Raw genomic sequence first — 15546 nt, 5'->3', positions numbered from 1 at the left:
CTGTCGACATTTCAAAATCTCTCATGGAACACAATTCAAAAATTTCATTTAGGAAAAGCTGAAATGACATTTAATCAAAATGTTTCATTTCAACTTTATTGACAACTTTTCTGCTAGAGTATAGAATCATTTGTAATATATTATAAAAGTGAAACGTTTTGACTGTTATATGATATAATATGACATGACGTTTATATTATATTATAAATGACAATATAATAGACTTTTATTTTATAAACTGGTGATTGGTTTTGGAATTGGTATTCCAACTGGTAATAATTGGTTTGGTAAATGATCCTTTGTTTACTCCACTCTTATCGTAACTGGTATTCTAACTGGTAATTTCCTACTGCAATTGGTATAACAAAATAGTATAAAAATAAAATAAAAAATAAAATAAATGACAGGACCTATTAGACAATGACATGACAGAATAGGCAAAATGTTTCTATTATCTAAGATTGAAACAAAAGATTTTGACCTCATTGAAAGGAATAAACTCATAACTTTTCACTGAAAATTGATGAGACTGGTAAGTTCTGGTGGAAGGTTTGATTTCGTGGGATCGGCATTTCCCAACAATAAAGCGTTGCACAGGGATAACTCTGGCCAGCTCTAGCTGTGAGCACCCTTCACACTGCAGCGTGGAGCTGCTCCGTTTTACGGCCGTACTAACTTCGCAGCAAGTGCCAGCTCCGCCAGCTGCTCCGTGCCATGGCAGGAGCCAGGATCTCTGCACTCCTCAGCAGGAGGGTCAGCGCCAGGTCCTCGGACCCAATGCCACATGCCAGGTCTGGGCCATCCACAGGCCCCCAGGAACGTACCAGCTTGTCCTGTTTGGAAGAGAGACCTGGTGTCCCAGGCGGTCCGGGAAGTCCAGGGGGGCCTCTTGCGCCGACTCCGGGCTCACCCTAAGCACACAGAAGAGACGACAAAGCTTGTAACATGGGTTCTATGTTACTCCACTGCACATTAGCCAAACAAAACAGGGCGGTTCCAGAGATGTCTTGCCTGGGGCCAGAGAGAACCAGTTAGACCCTGCCTCCATGCTGCCACTCAGCCCGTGTGCCGGGAACTCACCTTCTGCCCCTTGAGGCCAGGCTCTCCGGGAGTTCCAGGGAATCCCTGGGGCCCAACGTCACCCTGCAAAGGGAAACCAAGAGACTGAAAATCCAAGAAAAAACCAAGAAAATCTCCTAGATCATCCCATGCAGGTGTTTGTCCAGCCTGTTCTTCAAAACCTCCAGTGATGGGGATTCCACAGTCCCCCTTGGAAGCCTGTTCCAGAGCTTAGCTACCCCTCAGTTAGATATTAGGAAAAACTTCCTAGCTCTATCTCCCTTGCTGCAGATTGAGCCCATTACTTTTTGTCCTACCTTCAGTGGCCATGGAGAACCATTGACCACTATCCTTTTTGTAACAGCCCTTAACGTATTTGAAGTCTGTTCTCAGGTCCCCCCTCCGTCTTCTCTTCTCAAGACTGAACATGCCCAGTTCTTTAAGCTTTCCTCACAGGTCAGGTTTTCCAACCCTTTTCTCATTTTTGTTGCTGTGCTCTGGTCTCTCTCCAGTCTGCCCACAGCTTTCCTGACACGTGGCACCCAGACCTGGACCCAGGACTTCAGCTGAGGCCTTGCCAGTGCCGAGCAGACTGGGACATTACCCCCCATGTCTCACACACGACACTCCTGTGAATACGCCCCAGAACACTAGCCTTTTTCGCAGGTGCATTCTAAGCAGTGTTCCTTTAACACCCTGCTATGCCTGTAGCTAAGCATGCTGCTGGGGGTGCCGGACGTGTTCTAGAGCGTGTGAGAGGGATTGTGCGTTGGCATGGAGCACTAGGAAGCATGCACTATATGGTAATGATTCAGCCAATCCCGGGTGGCCAGTCACATGAGTGTCTGCAGGTGGCACACGCTGACACCAGCACACTGGCAGTGCGTGGGGGAAGCAAACGGTGACACTTACAGGTTTCCCATCTTCACCAGGATCACCCTAGAGTCAACAGAGATGGAGAGGTGTTAACGAGACAGATAGATATTCACCACCCAGCCACGCCCTGGGGGAGGCATTTGCCGGCTGCACTGCCCCCTGGCTCCTCGGAGTACTCCCCATTCTCCCTCACCCAGCACCCTGGGGGCTTTGGTAGGATTTCAGCAACACCAGCCAGGGCATTGGCCTACTCTGCCGGGCGTCTGTAGCTACTGCCGCACTTTGCTCCGGCTCGGCAGCCTCCCTCCAGTTCAGAACGTGCCAAAGCCCCTCTTCTCCCCACAGCTCATCTGGGAGGGAGGATGAGCACCCCGAGATCACCCCCTGCTCCAGGACCAAACAGCCAAGGGTGGCTGGGCCTGTGCTGGCCCCAGCAGCTCTGGCAGGTGGCACACAGGAAACTGGGGTGGTGGGAAGTGCAGGCCTGGAGCAAGGAGGGAGGCAAGAAAGGGCAGCAAGGAGACAGGCCGAGGCAGGGGGCAGCCGGTGGGCATGGAGTGGTAAGGAGAAAGGGGAGCTTTCTAATTTCATTCAGGTGGGACCGGTGGAGAGGGAGAGGAGATGGGGACAGAGTGAAGGACAGAGCAGGTGGCAGTGGGGGGAAGGCAGGGTCCTGGGCAGCAGAGCCTTGGGGCAGTAGGGGACAGATGCAATGCAGCGGGACCCAGCCCATAGCCAGGATGCAAAGGGACAGGGTGTGTGGGGAGGGCTGGCGAGGAGCGTGACAGGGCCCTAGCTGGACAGAGGGAGCTCTTTGCAGCCAGCATAGCAGGGTCCCGATAGCACTCCACTGGCATCTCCTGGGGCAGGAGGGCATTTGCTGCCCCCCATCCCAGAGAGAGCCCAGCAGCCCCCAGCCTGCTCCCCCAGCTTGCTTGGGTTGAGGGTTTACTCACAGGCTCGCCATCCTTGCCAGGGAGGCCGTCTTCCCCGGGCGGCCCTGGGGGACCTGTTGGTCCTGGAGGCCCGGTGACCTGCTCCACCACAGAGCCATCCAGGCGCTGCACCGTAGAGCCAGGGGGCCCAGGCGGGCCAGCGGGGCCGGGAGATCCCTGGACGCCTGGCTCCCCTTTCTGCCCCTTAGAGCCGGGATACCCAAATCCTGCACTTCCCTGGGGATGAAAGGGAAAACCATGAGCCACCAGTTGCACTCCCCGGGCTGGCCTGGGCACTGCCTGCGGCCGGGATCCCCAGGGTTCCCTGCTCCCTCGCTCTGCACTGATGCTGTGCCCTGGAAATGCCAGGCTTTGGCCTCGCAGAGCTGGCTGGGTCCAGCATGGGCCCAAGGGGCGATACAAAATGCCCACCTAGTTCCCTCAGCCAGTCCCACATGGAGAAGGAATGACTCGCCTCTGGGATTCCCTGGCTTGGCTCTGGCTGCGCACACATGAGCCTGGGACATGCAGCCGATAACAGTGGAGTCCAGTGCTCCCAGCCCGCCCTCCGCCACCTTCCACACAGAGGCTGAATTGGCTGATTTCCCTGCCCCAGCCTCCATTCTTGGCCTGAGGGCTCCTTGGAGTAGGACATGCCAGGAAGAGGCCTGGTACATAGCAGGTCCTGTTACTGAGACAACGCCAACCACCACCACCATGGTGTCGGATACTGCCACGGGCCATGCCAAGCCAGCGATTCCAGTGCAGCAGACAGCGATCGTCTGCTCCTGAATGCCCGGGGAGGGTTATGAGCTGTGAGCTTGGGCAGTGTGTCTGTTGTGAGACAGCAGCATGCCAGATACCCGCTGTGGAAAGACAGGTGCTCTGCCTGGCTCTGGTGTCACTCCCAGCTTTCCTCTCCCAGGTCCTGTCGCACCCGAGCGGCCATCAGTGTATGCTCCCTCTCCCTCTCCTGCCATGGCCCGGGCTGCCTGCCAGCCGGTCTCACAGGGACTCGCGCAACACGCACATTTGTGGGAGGCGAAGATGCCAGGCCAGAGGAGTGAGGGATGCATGAGAACTGAGCAAGGCCCCTGGGATTTGGTCCTGGGCGATTGCCTCCGGGGGTCCGACTCAGCACTGGCACCAGCCAGTGGATTCCTGTGCGAACCTGGGCCTGGCTTCCCGACACGCTGAGCCCTTCCCGGCACCTTCCTCAGCACCACGCACCCCCAGGCCCCACAGGAAACATGACTTGTCTAGTCAGTCTCCGCAGCTAGGGAACAGTGCCTCTCGCCGACACATGGGCAGCCCAGCCGAAGGCCATACCACGGGTCTGGGCCGACACCCAGCGAGAAGGCCAGCTAGGGAGAGTACAGCTCATGGGCACCCTGCCTGTAACCCCCCCTTCTACACAACACCCCGTGGTCACCGTGCTCACCTTAACGCCCAGGTCTCCTTTTTCTCCCTGCAGAATAAAAGAGCAAAACATCATTGCATCTGACAGGCGTGCTCGTTTGCCCCCGGCAAGTCATGGCGCGTGCTCCCCTGACAGCACACTCAGCGCACACGCTGCTAGAGCCGAGCCAGGTGCTTCCCAGTGCAGCTCCACGGAGCAGCACTGTACAGGGGAGTTCAGTGCAATTCAGTCTGCTGGAGCCTGGACATTACCACCCCTAGGAGAGGTAGGAACGTCGGCTCAGCCCCCACGCGCACAGCTGCTGCGAAGGAGTCTTTCACCGGGGGCTCGATCCAGCCTGGTGGGGAGTGCTCCGGCCACCCTGCTGACATCAGTGGGTGCTGGAGGCTGTCGCCACCAGGCAGAGCTGCTCTCATCATGCTCATCTGGCAATGCATGGGGACAGACTCTGCACACACACTGCTTCCCTAAACACGGGGGACGCGTTCGTGGGAGCTGCTGGGATTTGCCCAGAGCGAGTGTTTGCGGGGCTGGGCTGCTTTGCTCGAGAAGAGAGCCTCTCACGGGGAGCGGGGGGAGCTGGCCTGCAGTCAGCACAGAAGCAGGGCGGGACTGCTGCCTGCTCTGGCACAGACTGAGGCCCTGGAATGGGCGGATGGTGTGGAACGCCTCACACCATCACTAGCTGCAGGAGGGGGAACTGCTCAGCTGTGCCTGACAAGCCCTTCCGCACGCCTTCGCTCTTTGTCCCAGGTCATAGCCCTGCCCTTGGTCTCTTCTTGGTTGTCTCTTCCTTACTGCCTGGCTTACTGTCATCTCCCTTTCCCTCACTCCCCGATCCTCGCCAGCGGTGCCCAGTCTGCGGCACAGCCAGAGACTGGATACTGACATGACTGGCTCTCTGCTCTGTTCCCCGCTGAGCCCCACTGCTGCACTGCACACGAGGGGTGCTCGGCAGGCCAGGGGCTCCAGGGACTCTCCCACTGAGGCAGGAGGAAGGGGTGAGTGCGCTGGTGTGTCTGCAGGCAGGAGCTGTGGTGAGGGGCGGTTTGTAATGTGCTTCGGAGCCCATGGATGAAGCTGCTAGAGAAGCACTAAGTATCATCACTGACCTTGTCGCCTTTGGTGCCGCCGGCTGCTAGAACCCCGCCGGTTCCGGAGTCCCCTTTTGGGCCACGTTCACCTTTCTCTCCCGGGGTCCCCTTTTCACCTTTTGAACCAACCGTGGCTGGAATGAAGAGCCACGTGCAGTTACAGGCGAGGACGCAGGGCCCTGCTGGACAGTGCTGACCGCTCTGCTTGGGCAGGGCTGGGGTGTGGGACAGCCACACCACACACAGCGAGTTGTGCTGAGGACATCTGGGTGTGAGGGCTGGGCAATCTGGGACTCTCTGACACTTCCCCACTAATGGGGCTTGCACCAGCTGCCACAGGCGCTGACTTTGTCCTTTCCTGGAGCATGCTTGACCACCGCTTTGCCCCAGACCCCACCCCCACTCCACCTCTTCCCGCAAGCCCCCACCCCGCCCTGTTCCGCCTCCTCCCCTGAGCATGCCCTGCCCTCGCTCCTCTCCCTCCCCGCACCTCCTGCATGCCCACGGCAGGTGAGAAGCACTGATAAGGGGGCTGCTGGTGGGTACTAAGCACCCACTATTTTTTCCTGTGGGTGCTCCAGCCCCGGAGCACCCATGAAGTCAGCGCATATGCTAGCTGCTGCCCCCAGTGCCTGATGGCAGAACAGCCGGGGAGTTCTGGTGGGGGACCCCCTTCCCAGGCTGTTCATCTCTCCATCTTTCTAGACAAAGGACTTAGGCCTTGCAATGCTGCGCACAGCAACAACTAAATATCCTTCCAAATCTGGGCCTAACTGATTTAGGAGCCTAGGTCCCATTTTCCAAAGGGAGTTAGGCACAATTTCACCAACTGTCAATGGCTCCTATGTGTTCAAAGATGTGGGCCTCAGAAAGCGAAATGGAGGAAACGCCACGTGTGATGTCACAAGCGCAGAGTTAGGGCTTCCCCACAGACTCCCACAGAGGGGGAAGCTGAGATCCCTGCGTCAGCCCCACCCCTGCTGGTAGCAGAACAACAGATAAGGCAGGCAGGCCATGCGAGAAGTCCCTCTCAGGAGGCTCAGCCTGATGTATCTGAGAGGTGCTGGGTAGGACAGCCCCCCTGACCTGCTCTCGTGCCCCCCTGAACAACCAGCATGGAGACATGGAGGGAGCTCACAGCTTCAGCCAACCCCATCACTTTGCATGGATCTAGCTACTGGCATGTTGAACACATGCCCCACAGAGGACCCCCAGAGGACCCCTGCTTCGGGGACGCCACAGGAAAAGGTGGCTCCACTCGCCTATCTCAAGCCAGCTGATCAAGTTTGAGGCATTTCTAGTTTCTACCTGCTCCAGGTCATTTGCGGATGTTGCCCTTGCTTAACATCTCTGCAGGCTGGGTGGCAAAGGGGCAAATGCTAGTTTTACCTCCTGTAGAAACTTGCTGTGGTCCTTCCACTTTGATTTGCTCAGTTTGCAGCTGAGAGCCCACGCTTACTTTCTCTACTGTCTCCCCAGCGGTGGGGGGAGAAGTGACTGGGGGAGGTTCCGGGAGCCGCGACACAGCCGGGGTCCCCTGCGCAAGACCAGAGAGGGGAAGAAACTTGAATAATTGAGAACAAAACTCCCTATGCAGTCGGTGAGGCCCGTTGACATTCCAGGCTGGGCAGTGGCACAACAAGCACTTGTTTCATTGCTTACTGGAGGTGGTTACAAAGAGTAATGGGGAGTTACAGAATCAGAGATCCCAAGGCCAGAAGGGACCGTTGTGATCATCTAGTCGGACCGCCTGTATCGCCCAGGCCATAGGACTGCTCTGAATTAACTCCTGTTTGTACTAGATCAGGTCTTGTAGGCAAACACCCAACCCCGATTTAAACATTGCCAGGGATGGAGAATCCACAGCCCAAGTTAGTATTTGTATTAGTGCTGCAAAGCAACACTGCATTGCAAAGAAGGTTTTAAAACCCAGAGTTAACCACCCAGAAACAAAAAGGAGGAGATGGCCACATTTGTTACTAAAAGGGGACCCATGAAGACACTCATTCTGGCCCCAGAAATGCATATGCACACTGCACTAAAGACAGGAGAAAGCTCTGAGTGTCCTGATGAGCCAACAGCCCCGGTTTCCCCCTGAACTTTGTACCAAACGCTGCTGCTGGTGGGCCCGAAGCAGCTGTCCTTATTCCAGCAAAGTGCCAGTGAAGCACCCTGGGCGTTTTGCCTGAGGAAGGACTGCAGGATCGGGTCTGGTGTGTATAAGGGAATTCAGAACGGTGCTATGTACGGCACTGGATTGGAAGAGAGCCCAGGAGAAATACTTCTAGCCATTACTCCTGTCCAGTCACTGGATGGCGTCGGCATTCCGTGTTCAAATGTAAGGCAACAGCACGTCTGCCCTGTCTCACGGGGAGTGCTGTCGGCTACCTCTGGCTTGCAGAAATGTTCCTGTTTTGTGGCCCACCCCTCAAATAAACTTCCAGTGGAGGGAAAATATCCTGCCTTTTCTCCTGCGTTTGACATCTCCGATGTAGACAGTACTGATTCCTGCAGGCGTTTCACAAACCCGGAGACTGCTTTCCAGCCGGCCCACTCCTAGTTCTCATCTCATACATACCGAATTCAGCATCCAAAGCATTCTGGGAGCAAACATCAGCTGTGAAGTGGGAAAATGAAGGCTGGGCTGCAAGGGGTGCCAGTCTTTCAACCCCAGCAGGTCTAGCTCTCAACCCCAGAGGCCACAAGCACAAGGCTGTATCGCCAGTTTCTCTGTCCTGTTCTTCTCCCTTCATTCCACTAAGGAGCACAAAGGGAGCAGAGTATATCGCTGGAGACTGCCCAGCACAGGGCACACCTGGCTTCTCCCTGCCCCTCTCTGCAGCCCTCCGCACAGGGTGCATGTCACAGAAGCAAGGCCAGAAGAGACCACGATGATCATCTAGTCTGACCTGCAGAACACAGACTGAAGACTCTCGCCCAGCGACTCCTGCACGGTAAGTGGTGGCTAAGCTAGACCAGGTCTCTTAGAACGACATCTAGCCTTGATTTAAAGAGCCCAGAGATGGAGAACCCTGGGAAAGCTGCCCAGGTGAAGCTCCCTCATTCCCAAAATGGGTACCTGATTTCTGTCCAGCTTCAGCTCCCAGCCACTGGATCGGGTTTTCTCTATGTCTGCTAAAGAGCCGCCAGCCATCACAAATCTCCTCCCCACGTGGTTACGTACAAACCACCAGCAAGTCGCCGCTTCACTTCTCTTGGATAAACTAAACAGATCGAGCTCCGTCAGGATCTCACCATTAGGCAGGTTTTCCAGACCTTGAATCATGCTTGTAGCTCTCTTCTGACCCCTCTCCAATGTTCAATGTCCCTTCTGACGTGTGGAGACCAAACTGGGATTCCAGTGATGGTTTCACCAACGCACTATACAGAGGTAATACCAGCTCCTTACCCCTGGTTTACTTGTCCAACCTCTCAGTTGGCTTACATGTACAATGGGGGATACCACCACCTGCGGCCTTCTAGGCAAGGCTCCATGCACAGCTGAGTGCTAAGGGCTCTCACGGGCAGATACACAAACACCAGTCGAGAGATGTCAGAGCAGAACTCAGGTCTTCTGGCTCCCAGCTGAGCGCACTGTCCCCTGGGCAGGGAGGGATCTCAGTGAGAGGGAAGTTTCTCTCTCACGACCCTTTCCTCAGAAACATGGTACCCTCGAGAGCGCTGTCATCAGCGGGAACTGACCTCTAGCTGCACCACGGTGTGCTGCTGTTTGGATGTACTCTGGGGGGAAGGCCAGCTGTCAGCCGGGGGAGGGGTGGGGGGGAATACAGCATTTAAAACGCCAGCACTACCACTGCTCTACAGGGAAGCAGCGATGGCCTCCTTGGAACAATGGTGTCCACGGGTGAGTGTTACCGTACGCCAGCATCCAGCTAACATTCCCCAGAGTGAGGCATGCCTGGTGCGCCAGCCAACCTCAGCATAACCAATCCTGTTGAGGTAGCTAAGCCAGGCACCGTGTCACAGCCTAAGTCCTCACTGTCCTCAGCAGCTAGGACCCATGCCAATGTAATACTTCGCCCATTCCAGTCATCCTATTTTCACTTCCTTTAGGCAGATCCTGCAGGAAGGACACTGGGAAAGGAGGTTCAGCCAAGCAAAGCCCCTTTAAAAATGGCTTTGTGGGATTGCAAAATTATTGCCTCTCCATGATTTCCACCTCAAATGTGTTCTGCCTACATGGCCAGAGAGTGCTGTGATTTTCCTTGTGCCACCCCTGCAAACCACCTGGAGCTGGGACACACAAGCCAGGCATCACCACTGGTAGTAAAGCAACGGTGGGCCAGGTCAGGCCCTTAGTGAAAGCCCTGCAACCCAGCTGACCTCAAATCAAGCTTTCACTGATATCCGATGCTGTGGAACTGCAGTAGCTTTGCACAGCGTTAACTGATTGGAACGTAAACAATTCTTTGGCAGCACAAGACGACACCCAATCTGCTCTGTAACTCCCACAGCTGTGCTGTCTCTGCAGGGTGATCGGGGATGCAAACAGCAGGGTTCGGTAGGTTGGCACACGTGACTCTGAACACACTAAGAGAGCAGACTGTCTTGGTGCCATTCGTACCGAGTCACTTTTCAGAGCAGAGCCACTGGTGGAGAGAGTCGGCACAGAGCTGCGGCACTGGGGCCAGAGTTACAGACGAACGCGAGTACTGCCAACACTCAACCGCAGAACACACCACGAGCAGGAAACGCCAAGTCCTTTTCAAATCCACCCTCCTCGGCTGCTCCAAAGCATTAGCGCACTGCATCATCCCCCCCTGCCCTCCAAACCCATCCTTCAGAACCCAGACACACTGTTTGGATTGAAATCTGAACTCGTGATGGTAAAAAGGCAAGTTTCCAGGTGCTAATGCACATCCGGAGGAAAGGGGAGGCTTAATAATTCTTTGGACTCTTGGAAACGGAACGAAATCTGGTCTTGATAACTGAAATGTCAAGGCGTAATGGGCTTTACGGTAATTCAGGGCTGAATCATGATGCCATGGCAGCCAGATAAGGCAGTTGTGCACCCTACTTTCCTGAGCAGGTAGTACAGTAACTGTACTATGTTACAGATGCTTTCCCATTACAACCCAGTGGATCAGGCCGATGGCTGCTAAGAGCATGTGTGTGTTTTTGCAATCTGTACAAACTCCTAAAACAGCCTGCTTCCGGGACGCTTGTCTGGAGGGACCCCTGGCTCGGGGCAAGAACAGCAGCAGGCGTGGGCTTTCTATTGCAGCCATACAGCAGTAGGTAACACACAGGGGAGAGATTAGACACTAGCCTGAATAGACAGCCAATTCCTAGCCCAGGGAGTTAACACTGCAAGCCTTCGGGGGTCTGGTTCAAAGGAAAGCTCTAATTCAGTTACCAGTCTCTTCAGATTCTCAGCCAGTTTTCAGATTCCCCGTTGGCTTTTGTTCCAGATCCACTCATTAAAATGTGTGATACAACCTGACTTACAGGCACGGAACTTCTCCGTGGATCAGTGCATCTGGGAGACGTGGTCAGGACAGCTGGCACGATCCAGGGTAAGGCACTGGGCTGTCCGCACCTTTCCCAATGGTTTCACTGATGGCACGAGATCGGGGGTGGGGGGAGAGAACCAGCCACAGGATAAAGTCTGTGGCCCAGGAGCACATCACAGAAAACATAAGTTTATGTCAACAAGGCGTTTACTTCCTGCACCTCTGGGCTGACTGGAAAGGGAGAAATCAAGACCCCAAATCACCACTCGTCTTAACCTAGGAAGACCAACCGTCCATTGGCAGAATGACTGCCAACTCCCCCCTGCTCTCTGCTGCCCACTGCAGCAGTAGTGTTTAGCCATGTTTGATGGGGCCTGTACCGGAAGGGAAAAGCCAAGCCAAGCCGGAAAGGAATGCCCTTGGGCCCACGGCCTCAGACTCACCCGTTCCCTTCCTGATAGGTGGGGCCTTTCTTCAACTCCACTTCCAAAATCTCCAGATGCCTACATCATTCCAAAGGAGGGGGGAGAGAGAGAGGGAGACACAGTCAGCAGACAACATATCCAGCATACTTGAGTGTTCTGATCAGGGTACTCAACAGCATTGGCTGCTATGCCCCCTTCCCATAGGAAATAAAACCCAGGCCCCGCACTCTCCTGGTGGAAAGTGATCACCTAGCAATGAGATCCTTCTCCTGGTTGCTGAGAAGGGGATTCACATTTCCGCCTGTCCCGGAATTCACTTTGGGTCTCACACTGATTCTAACAAGGACTTATAAGCCCAAAGAGTCAGCCGGTCCCACCAGCGGCACAGGCTGTTCACTAACATGACTCAATAAAAAAACCAAAAGGGGAAATCCTGACTCCGAAGAAGTCAATGGGAGTTTTGCAAATAAATTCACTGGGGCCAGGATTTCACCCTGGTTCAGTGCACAGAGGGGGCTTTGGCTAGGAACGAACATTCACAATGGTCACTTGACACTAGTAGCTGTTAGCCTGTTTCCTCCCCCGTGGCAAGCCTCAGTGCCCAGGGGAGCAGCTGGAGAAGACACGCCCATTAGCAATGGCAGGAGGCGATACTACCACCTGGGGTCTAGTCTTCCATGAAATTCCTGGACAAACCCCCAGCCATCAGGCACTGGGATAGGGCAGATCTCCTGTGCAACCGTCTGACCTGTTAAGGGAATGGGGGGTGGTGAAGAGAGAAGGGTGAGTGCCCATGGGAGTTCCTGTCTGGGCGTGAGGACACTGCACTGCCCGCTCTCCCCACCCACCTTGGGGGTTGCTATTTCACAACAGCGGTTGTATCTGGTATGGCAGGTGCCTGGGGCAGGTGCAGGGAAGAGAGACTTCACACATTGAAGAGCAGACCAAAACCACACAATATAATCTATATATTTTTAAAGCTCATGATTTTTGGTCCAATCTCATGATTTGTTGGGGTCAGGCTCATGATTTTTGGACATTTGGGGTGGGTGATCCTGTGTGGTAAATTGCATATTAACTTCCAGCAAGCGATCTGCTAACAGCTGGAACCAAGGTAAGTTCTACACCCCTCTGTGTAAGCAAACCACAGCTACAATACCGAGCCATGGCAGACAGCACTCACCACATCAGTATCCTCGTCCTGCTCCTCACACTGGAGATCAGCTGCCTGGCGATCACCTGTCACTTTCAGATCTGCAATCATCCCCTGTAAGACACACCAGCAATCACCACCAGCAAACAATGCAATACATCATGGGTAGCTTGCGGGAGAGTGTGTTATCAGAGTCCGTTGCCACTTGACAGTGGCCGTTCGCCTGTTAGCTCACTGGCTGGTGGGAAAGGTTCACAGTGTGAATTGCAGGCAGAGACAACCAAGGGCAGCTCCCATTTCAGTTGGCCGGGAATCAAGTCCAAGGAATCTGATTGGGATTCTCCTGCAGTGATGCATTCCCAGTGTAAGTGAATCAGAGCCTGTGCTTAATCACAGTGGCTTCCTAATTTCTTAAACCAGGGCCAACACAGCCACTGCACCCACTACAAACTTCTGGGTTTAATCGAGTTGTTTCTCAGGAGTTCTGTGGTGTGAATTCCAAACACTTCTCACTAATAATAATATATGGAGCTATACCTATCTCATAGAACTGGAAGGGACCCTGAAAGGTCATCGAGTCCAGCCCCCTGCCTTTACTAGCAGGACCAAGTACTGATTTTGTCTGAGATCCCTAAGTGGCCCCCTCAAGGACTGAACTCACAACCCTGGGTTTAGCAGGCCAAGGCTCAAACCACTGAGCTCTCCCTCCACCCCAAGGCTCAGTGTCAAAGCTTTGGGGGAAGGATGGAATGAGCCCATCCTCTCCAACCAGCGAATAGTTGCCTCCTCCTCTCTGCACTGTGTGGGCCATAGCAGAATCAGCTCTTCCCATTCTCATTGGCACTATTGGTCATGCTCTACTCACACAATGTGCAGTGAGGTGGCTGGCTCTTGAACTGTATTCTCCCTAATTTAAGAAGTCAGCCAATTGCTGTGATGAAGCACAATTACCCTGGGAAGATATGAAGCCTGTTTGCACACAAATCCAATTTGCCACAGTCTTCTGTTATGTAACCGGCAAGCAGTTAAAGGATTTATTCACCTTGCTTGAAATAATGTTTCCTCACAGCTGTGACCCATTTCACCAAAACAGATTTTGAATTTGCCTGCCCCATATTAACCTCCAAAAAAGAAATGGCAGAGTCCCGTCGATTTTCTGAAGGGTTTAGTGTTATTCAAATGCAACTTTTAAGGGCTTGCCTCATATCCACAAAAACCGGACATGGGGTTCATACCGGTTTTAGGGTCATGGTTTACTCAGCTTCCAAACTTTAAATGAACTGCTGACAGGTCTCTCAAGTGTAGGCCGTGAAGAGAGGCTGGAGCAGGGTCAAACGGGCTGCAGTTATCCCGTGGCACAAGCAGGGAGAAAGACCATGCCCATGGAGAAAGACGGCCTTTTTCGTTCCTCATACAAAAAACTCTTCACTGTGAAGTGTAATCTCCCAAATTGACAATAACTGCTCTGTGATCGGAGCGTTTTTGCCATCATGTGTTACAGTGGAATGTGACGAGATACAGTGAATTAGTTACACAACAAAGAACAATGGATTTGGTCAATTCCGATTTAGTTGATTTTTCTGGTGAGATAAAAGCAGATAAAACTGGGAACCTCATTTTTTGTCATAAATTGAGCTCTCAATTATGTCAGGTTTCACACATTCAACAGAAGTATCAGGACAAGAAATGCCAATGGTTTTCCCTCCCTGCACCAAAATCTCAACTATGCTAAAGAGATGACACCATTCCCACTGGCCAACCTGCTCCAATTGCTAACTAGGTATCTGACAAGTGTGGCATGCCAGAGATCAAAATTACACAGGAGAAAACACGTCTGAACTGTTTCCTAAGAACTATTGTTGACAAAGCATGAGATAATTAAAGTCAGGGCAGGAGCTGCTACCATCCGTCTGGGACGTGGACAGAGAAGATCTCGTCTCTTCTCTGCTAGGGCCCAACGCACCCGGGGCAGAGAGCCAGCACTGTGACTATGCATCACGTCAGTGCCACTCCAACATGATTTGAGGGCTACGGGCACGTGAGCCTCGGGCCAGTCCTCAGCCCAGGGGGGAATTGCCACCCTAGAGAAGAGGACATCACAAGCTGCATATCTGAAGCTGGCAGCTGACTGCGGTGTCTGTGTGCAGCCAGTGTTCACGTGTACATCCCCCACACAGCCCTGTCCCTTGCTGATTTTCAATAGCCCACGTGCTTGGAAAGAATGGAGTGCAACCGAGCTCTTCCCCAACCGCCAAGGACTCCAAGGCTCCCAGTGCTTCTCCAGGGCCACATGGTGGGTTGGGGCTCTTCCCTGGGACTCCACACACCGGGCCAGGGCCAGGGCAGGGGCCAGATTAATGGCATGGCGGAGAGGGGGCCTGGCCACCCTGAGCGTTGCTATGATACCGTGCGCCAGGTCGCAACAACCACAGTGGGGAGACCAGGACCAGCCCCGCAGGAAAGGATCCACCACCACAGGGTTAATGCAGAGCAGGATCGCTCTCCAACACCCACCTCCCCACCCCCAGGACTCCCCTCTGCACCAGGCCGGGAGACGGGGACATTGGCCTCGGCCCCGTCATGGGCTATTCCGGACCTGCCAGGGCAAACCAATGCAAACTAGAGCTGAGAAGTCATATCCAGCTGCACCTTGGTCAAGCCAGAGCTGGGTGTGAGTATAGAAGGGCTCGGTAGAAATAGCTCTTCTGCATCCACGCATCAGCTTGCCACGGGGCACCTCTCTGAGGGACTGGTGCCTGCTGCGATGCCGCTCGACTAGAGCGCCAAGGACGGCACCGCGGCCGGCGTCATGCGCGACTGCTGCAAGCTGAATTGCCCCACCACAACCAGCCCTCCTGGCAACAGCAGGCGATGTCGTTTCTGGCTGCGCCTACCCTTTTGCAGCCATTACATGAGGGGATCAAAGGAGACCACAGCTCGGCCAGTACTCTAATGCAGAACGTCTGCCCACACGTCACACCCTCAACCCCCCCCCCCCGCGCACTCACCTACTCACACAAACTGCCTCCCCCTCCCAGCCACACAACAACCCCCTTGGACGTACACCTCCCCTATACACACTGCCTCCCCTTCCCAGCCACACACCAACC

At 54.2% G+C, this 15546-nt stretch overlaps 1 protein-coding gene across 1 annotated transcript in view; it reads right to left on the bottom strand.

The window, feature by feature from the left end:
• The window catches only part of COL18A1 (collagen type XVIII alpha 1 chain), a 120672-nt gene that overhangs the window by 51860 nt on the left and 53266 nt on the right, over positions 1-15546 (bottom strand). The window contains exons 3-11 of the mRNA XM_029912933.1: positions 12467-12550; positions 11302-11361; positions 6774-6921; positions 5403-5518; positions 4312-4338; positions 2892-3107; positions 1972-1998; positions 1081-1143; positions 677-911 (exon numbers count right to left, since the gene is read on the bottom strand). Of these exons, the coding sequence (XP_029768793.1) occupies positions 677-911; positions 1081-1143; positions 1972-1998; positions 2892-3107; positions 4312-4338; positions 5403-5518; positions 6774-6921; positions 11302-11361; positions 12467-12550 (976 nt within the window). The remainder of the gene's footprint in view (positions 1-676; positions 912-1080; positions 1144-1971; positions 1999-2891; positions 3108-4311; positions 4339-5402; positions 5519-6773; positions 6922-11301; positions 11362-12466; positions 12551-15546) is intronic.

This window comes from Terrapene carolina, unplaced genomic scaffold, assembly GCF_002925995.2.
Source record: "Terrapene carolina triunguis isolate 2854851 unplaced genomic scaffold, T_m_triunguis-2.0 Scaffold380, whole genome shotgun sequence".
NCBI classification, from domain to species: domain Eukaryota; kingdom Metazoa; phylum Chordata; order Testudines; family Emydidae; genus Terrapene; species Terrapene triunguis.
The sequence above is the reverse complement of the archived record's forward strand: the minus strand, read 5'-3'. Positions and strand labels throughout refer to the sequence as shown.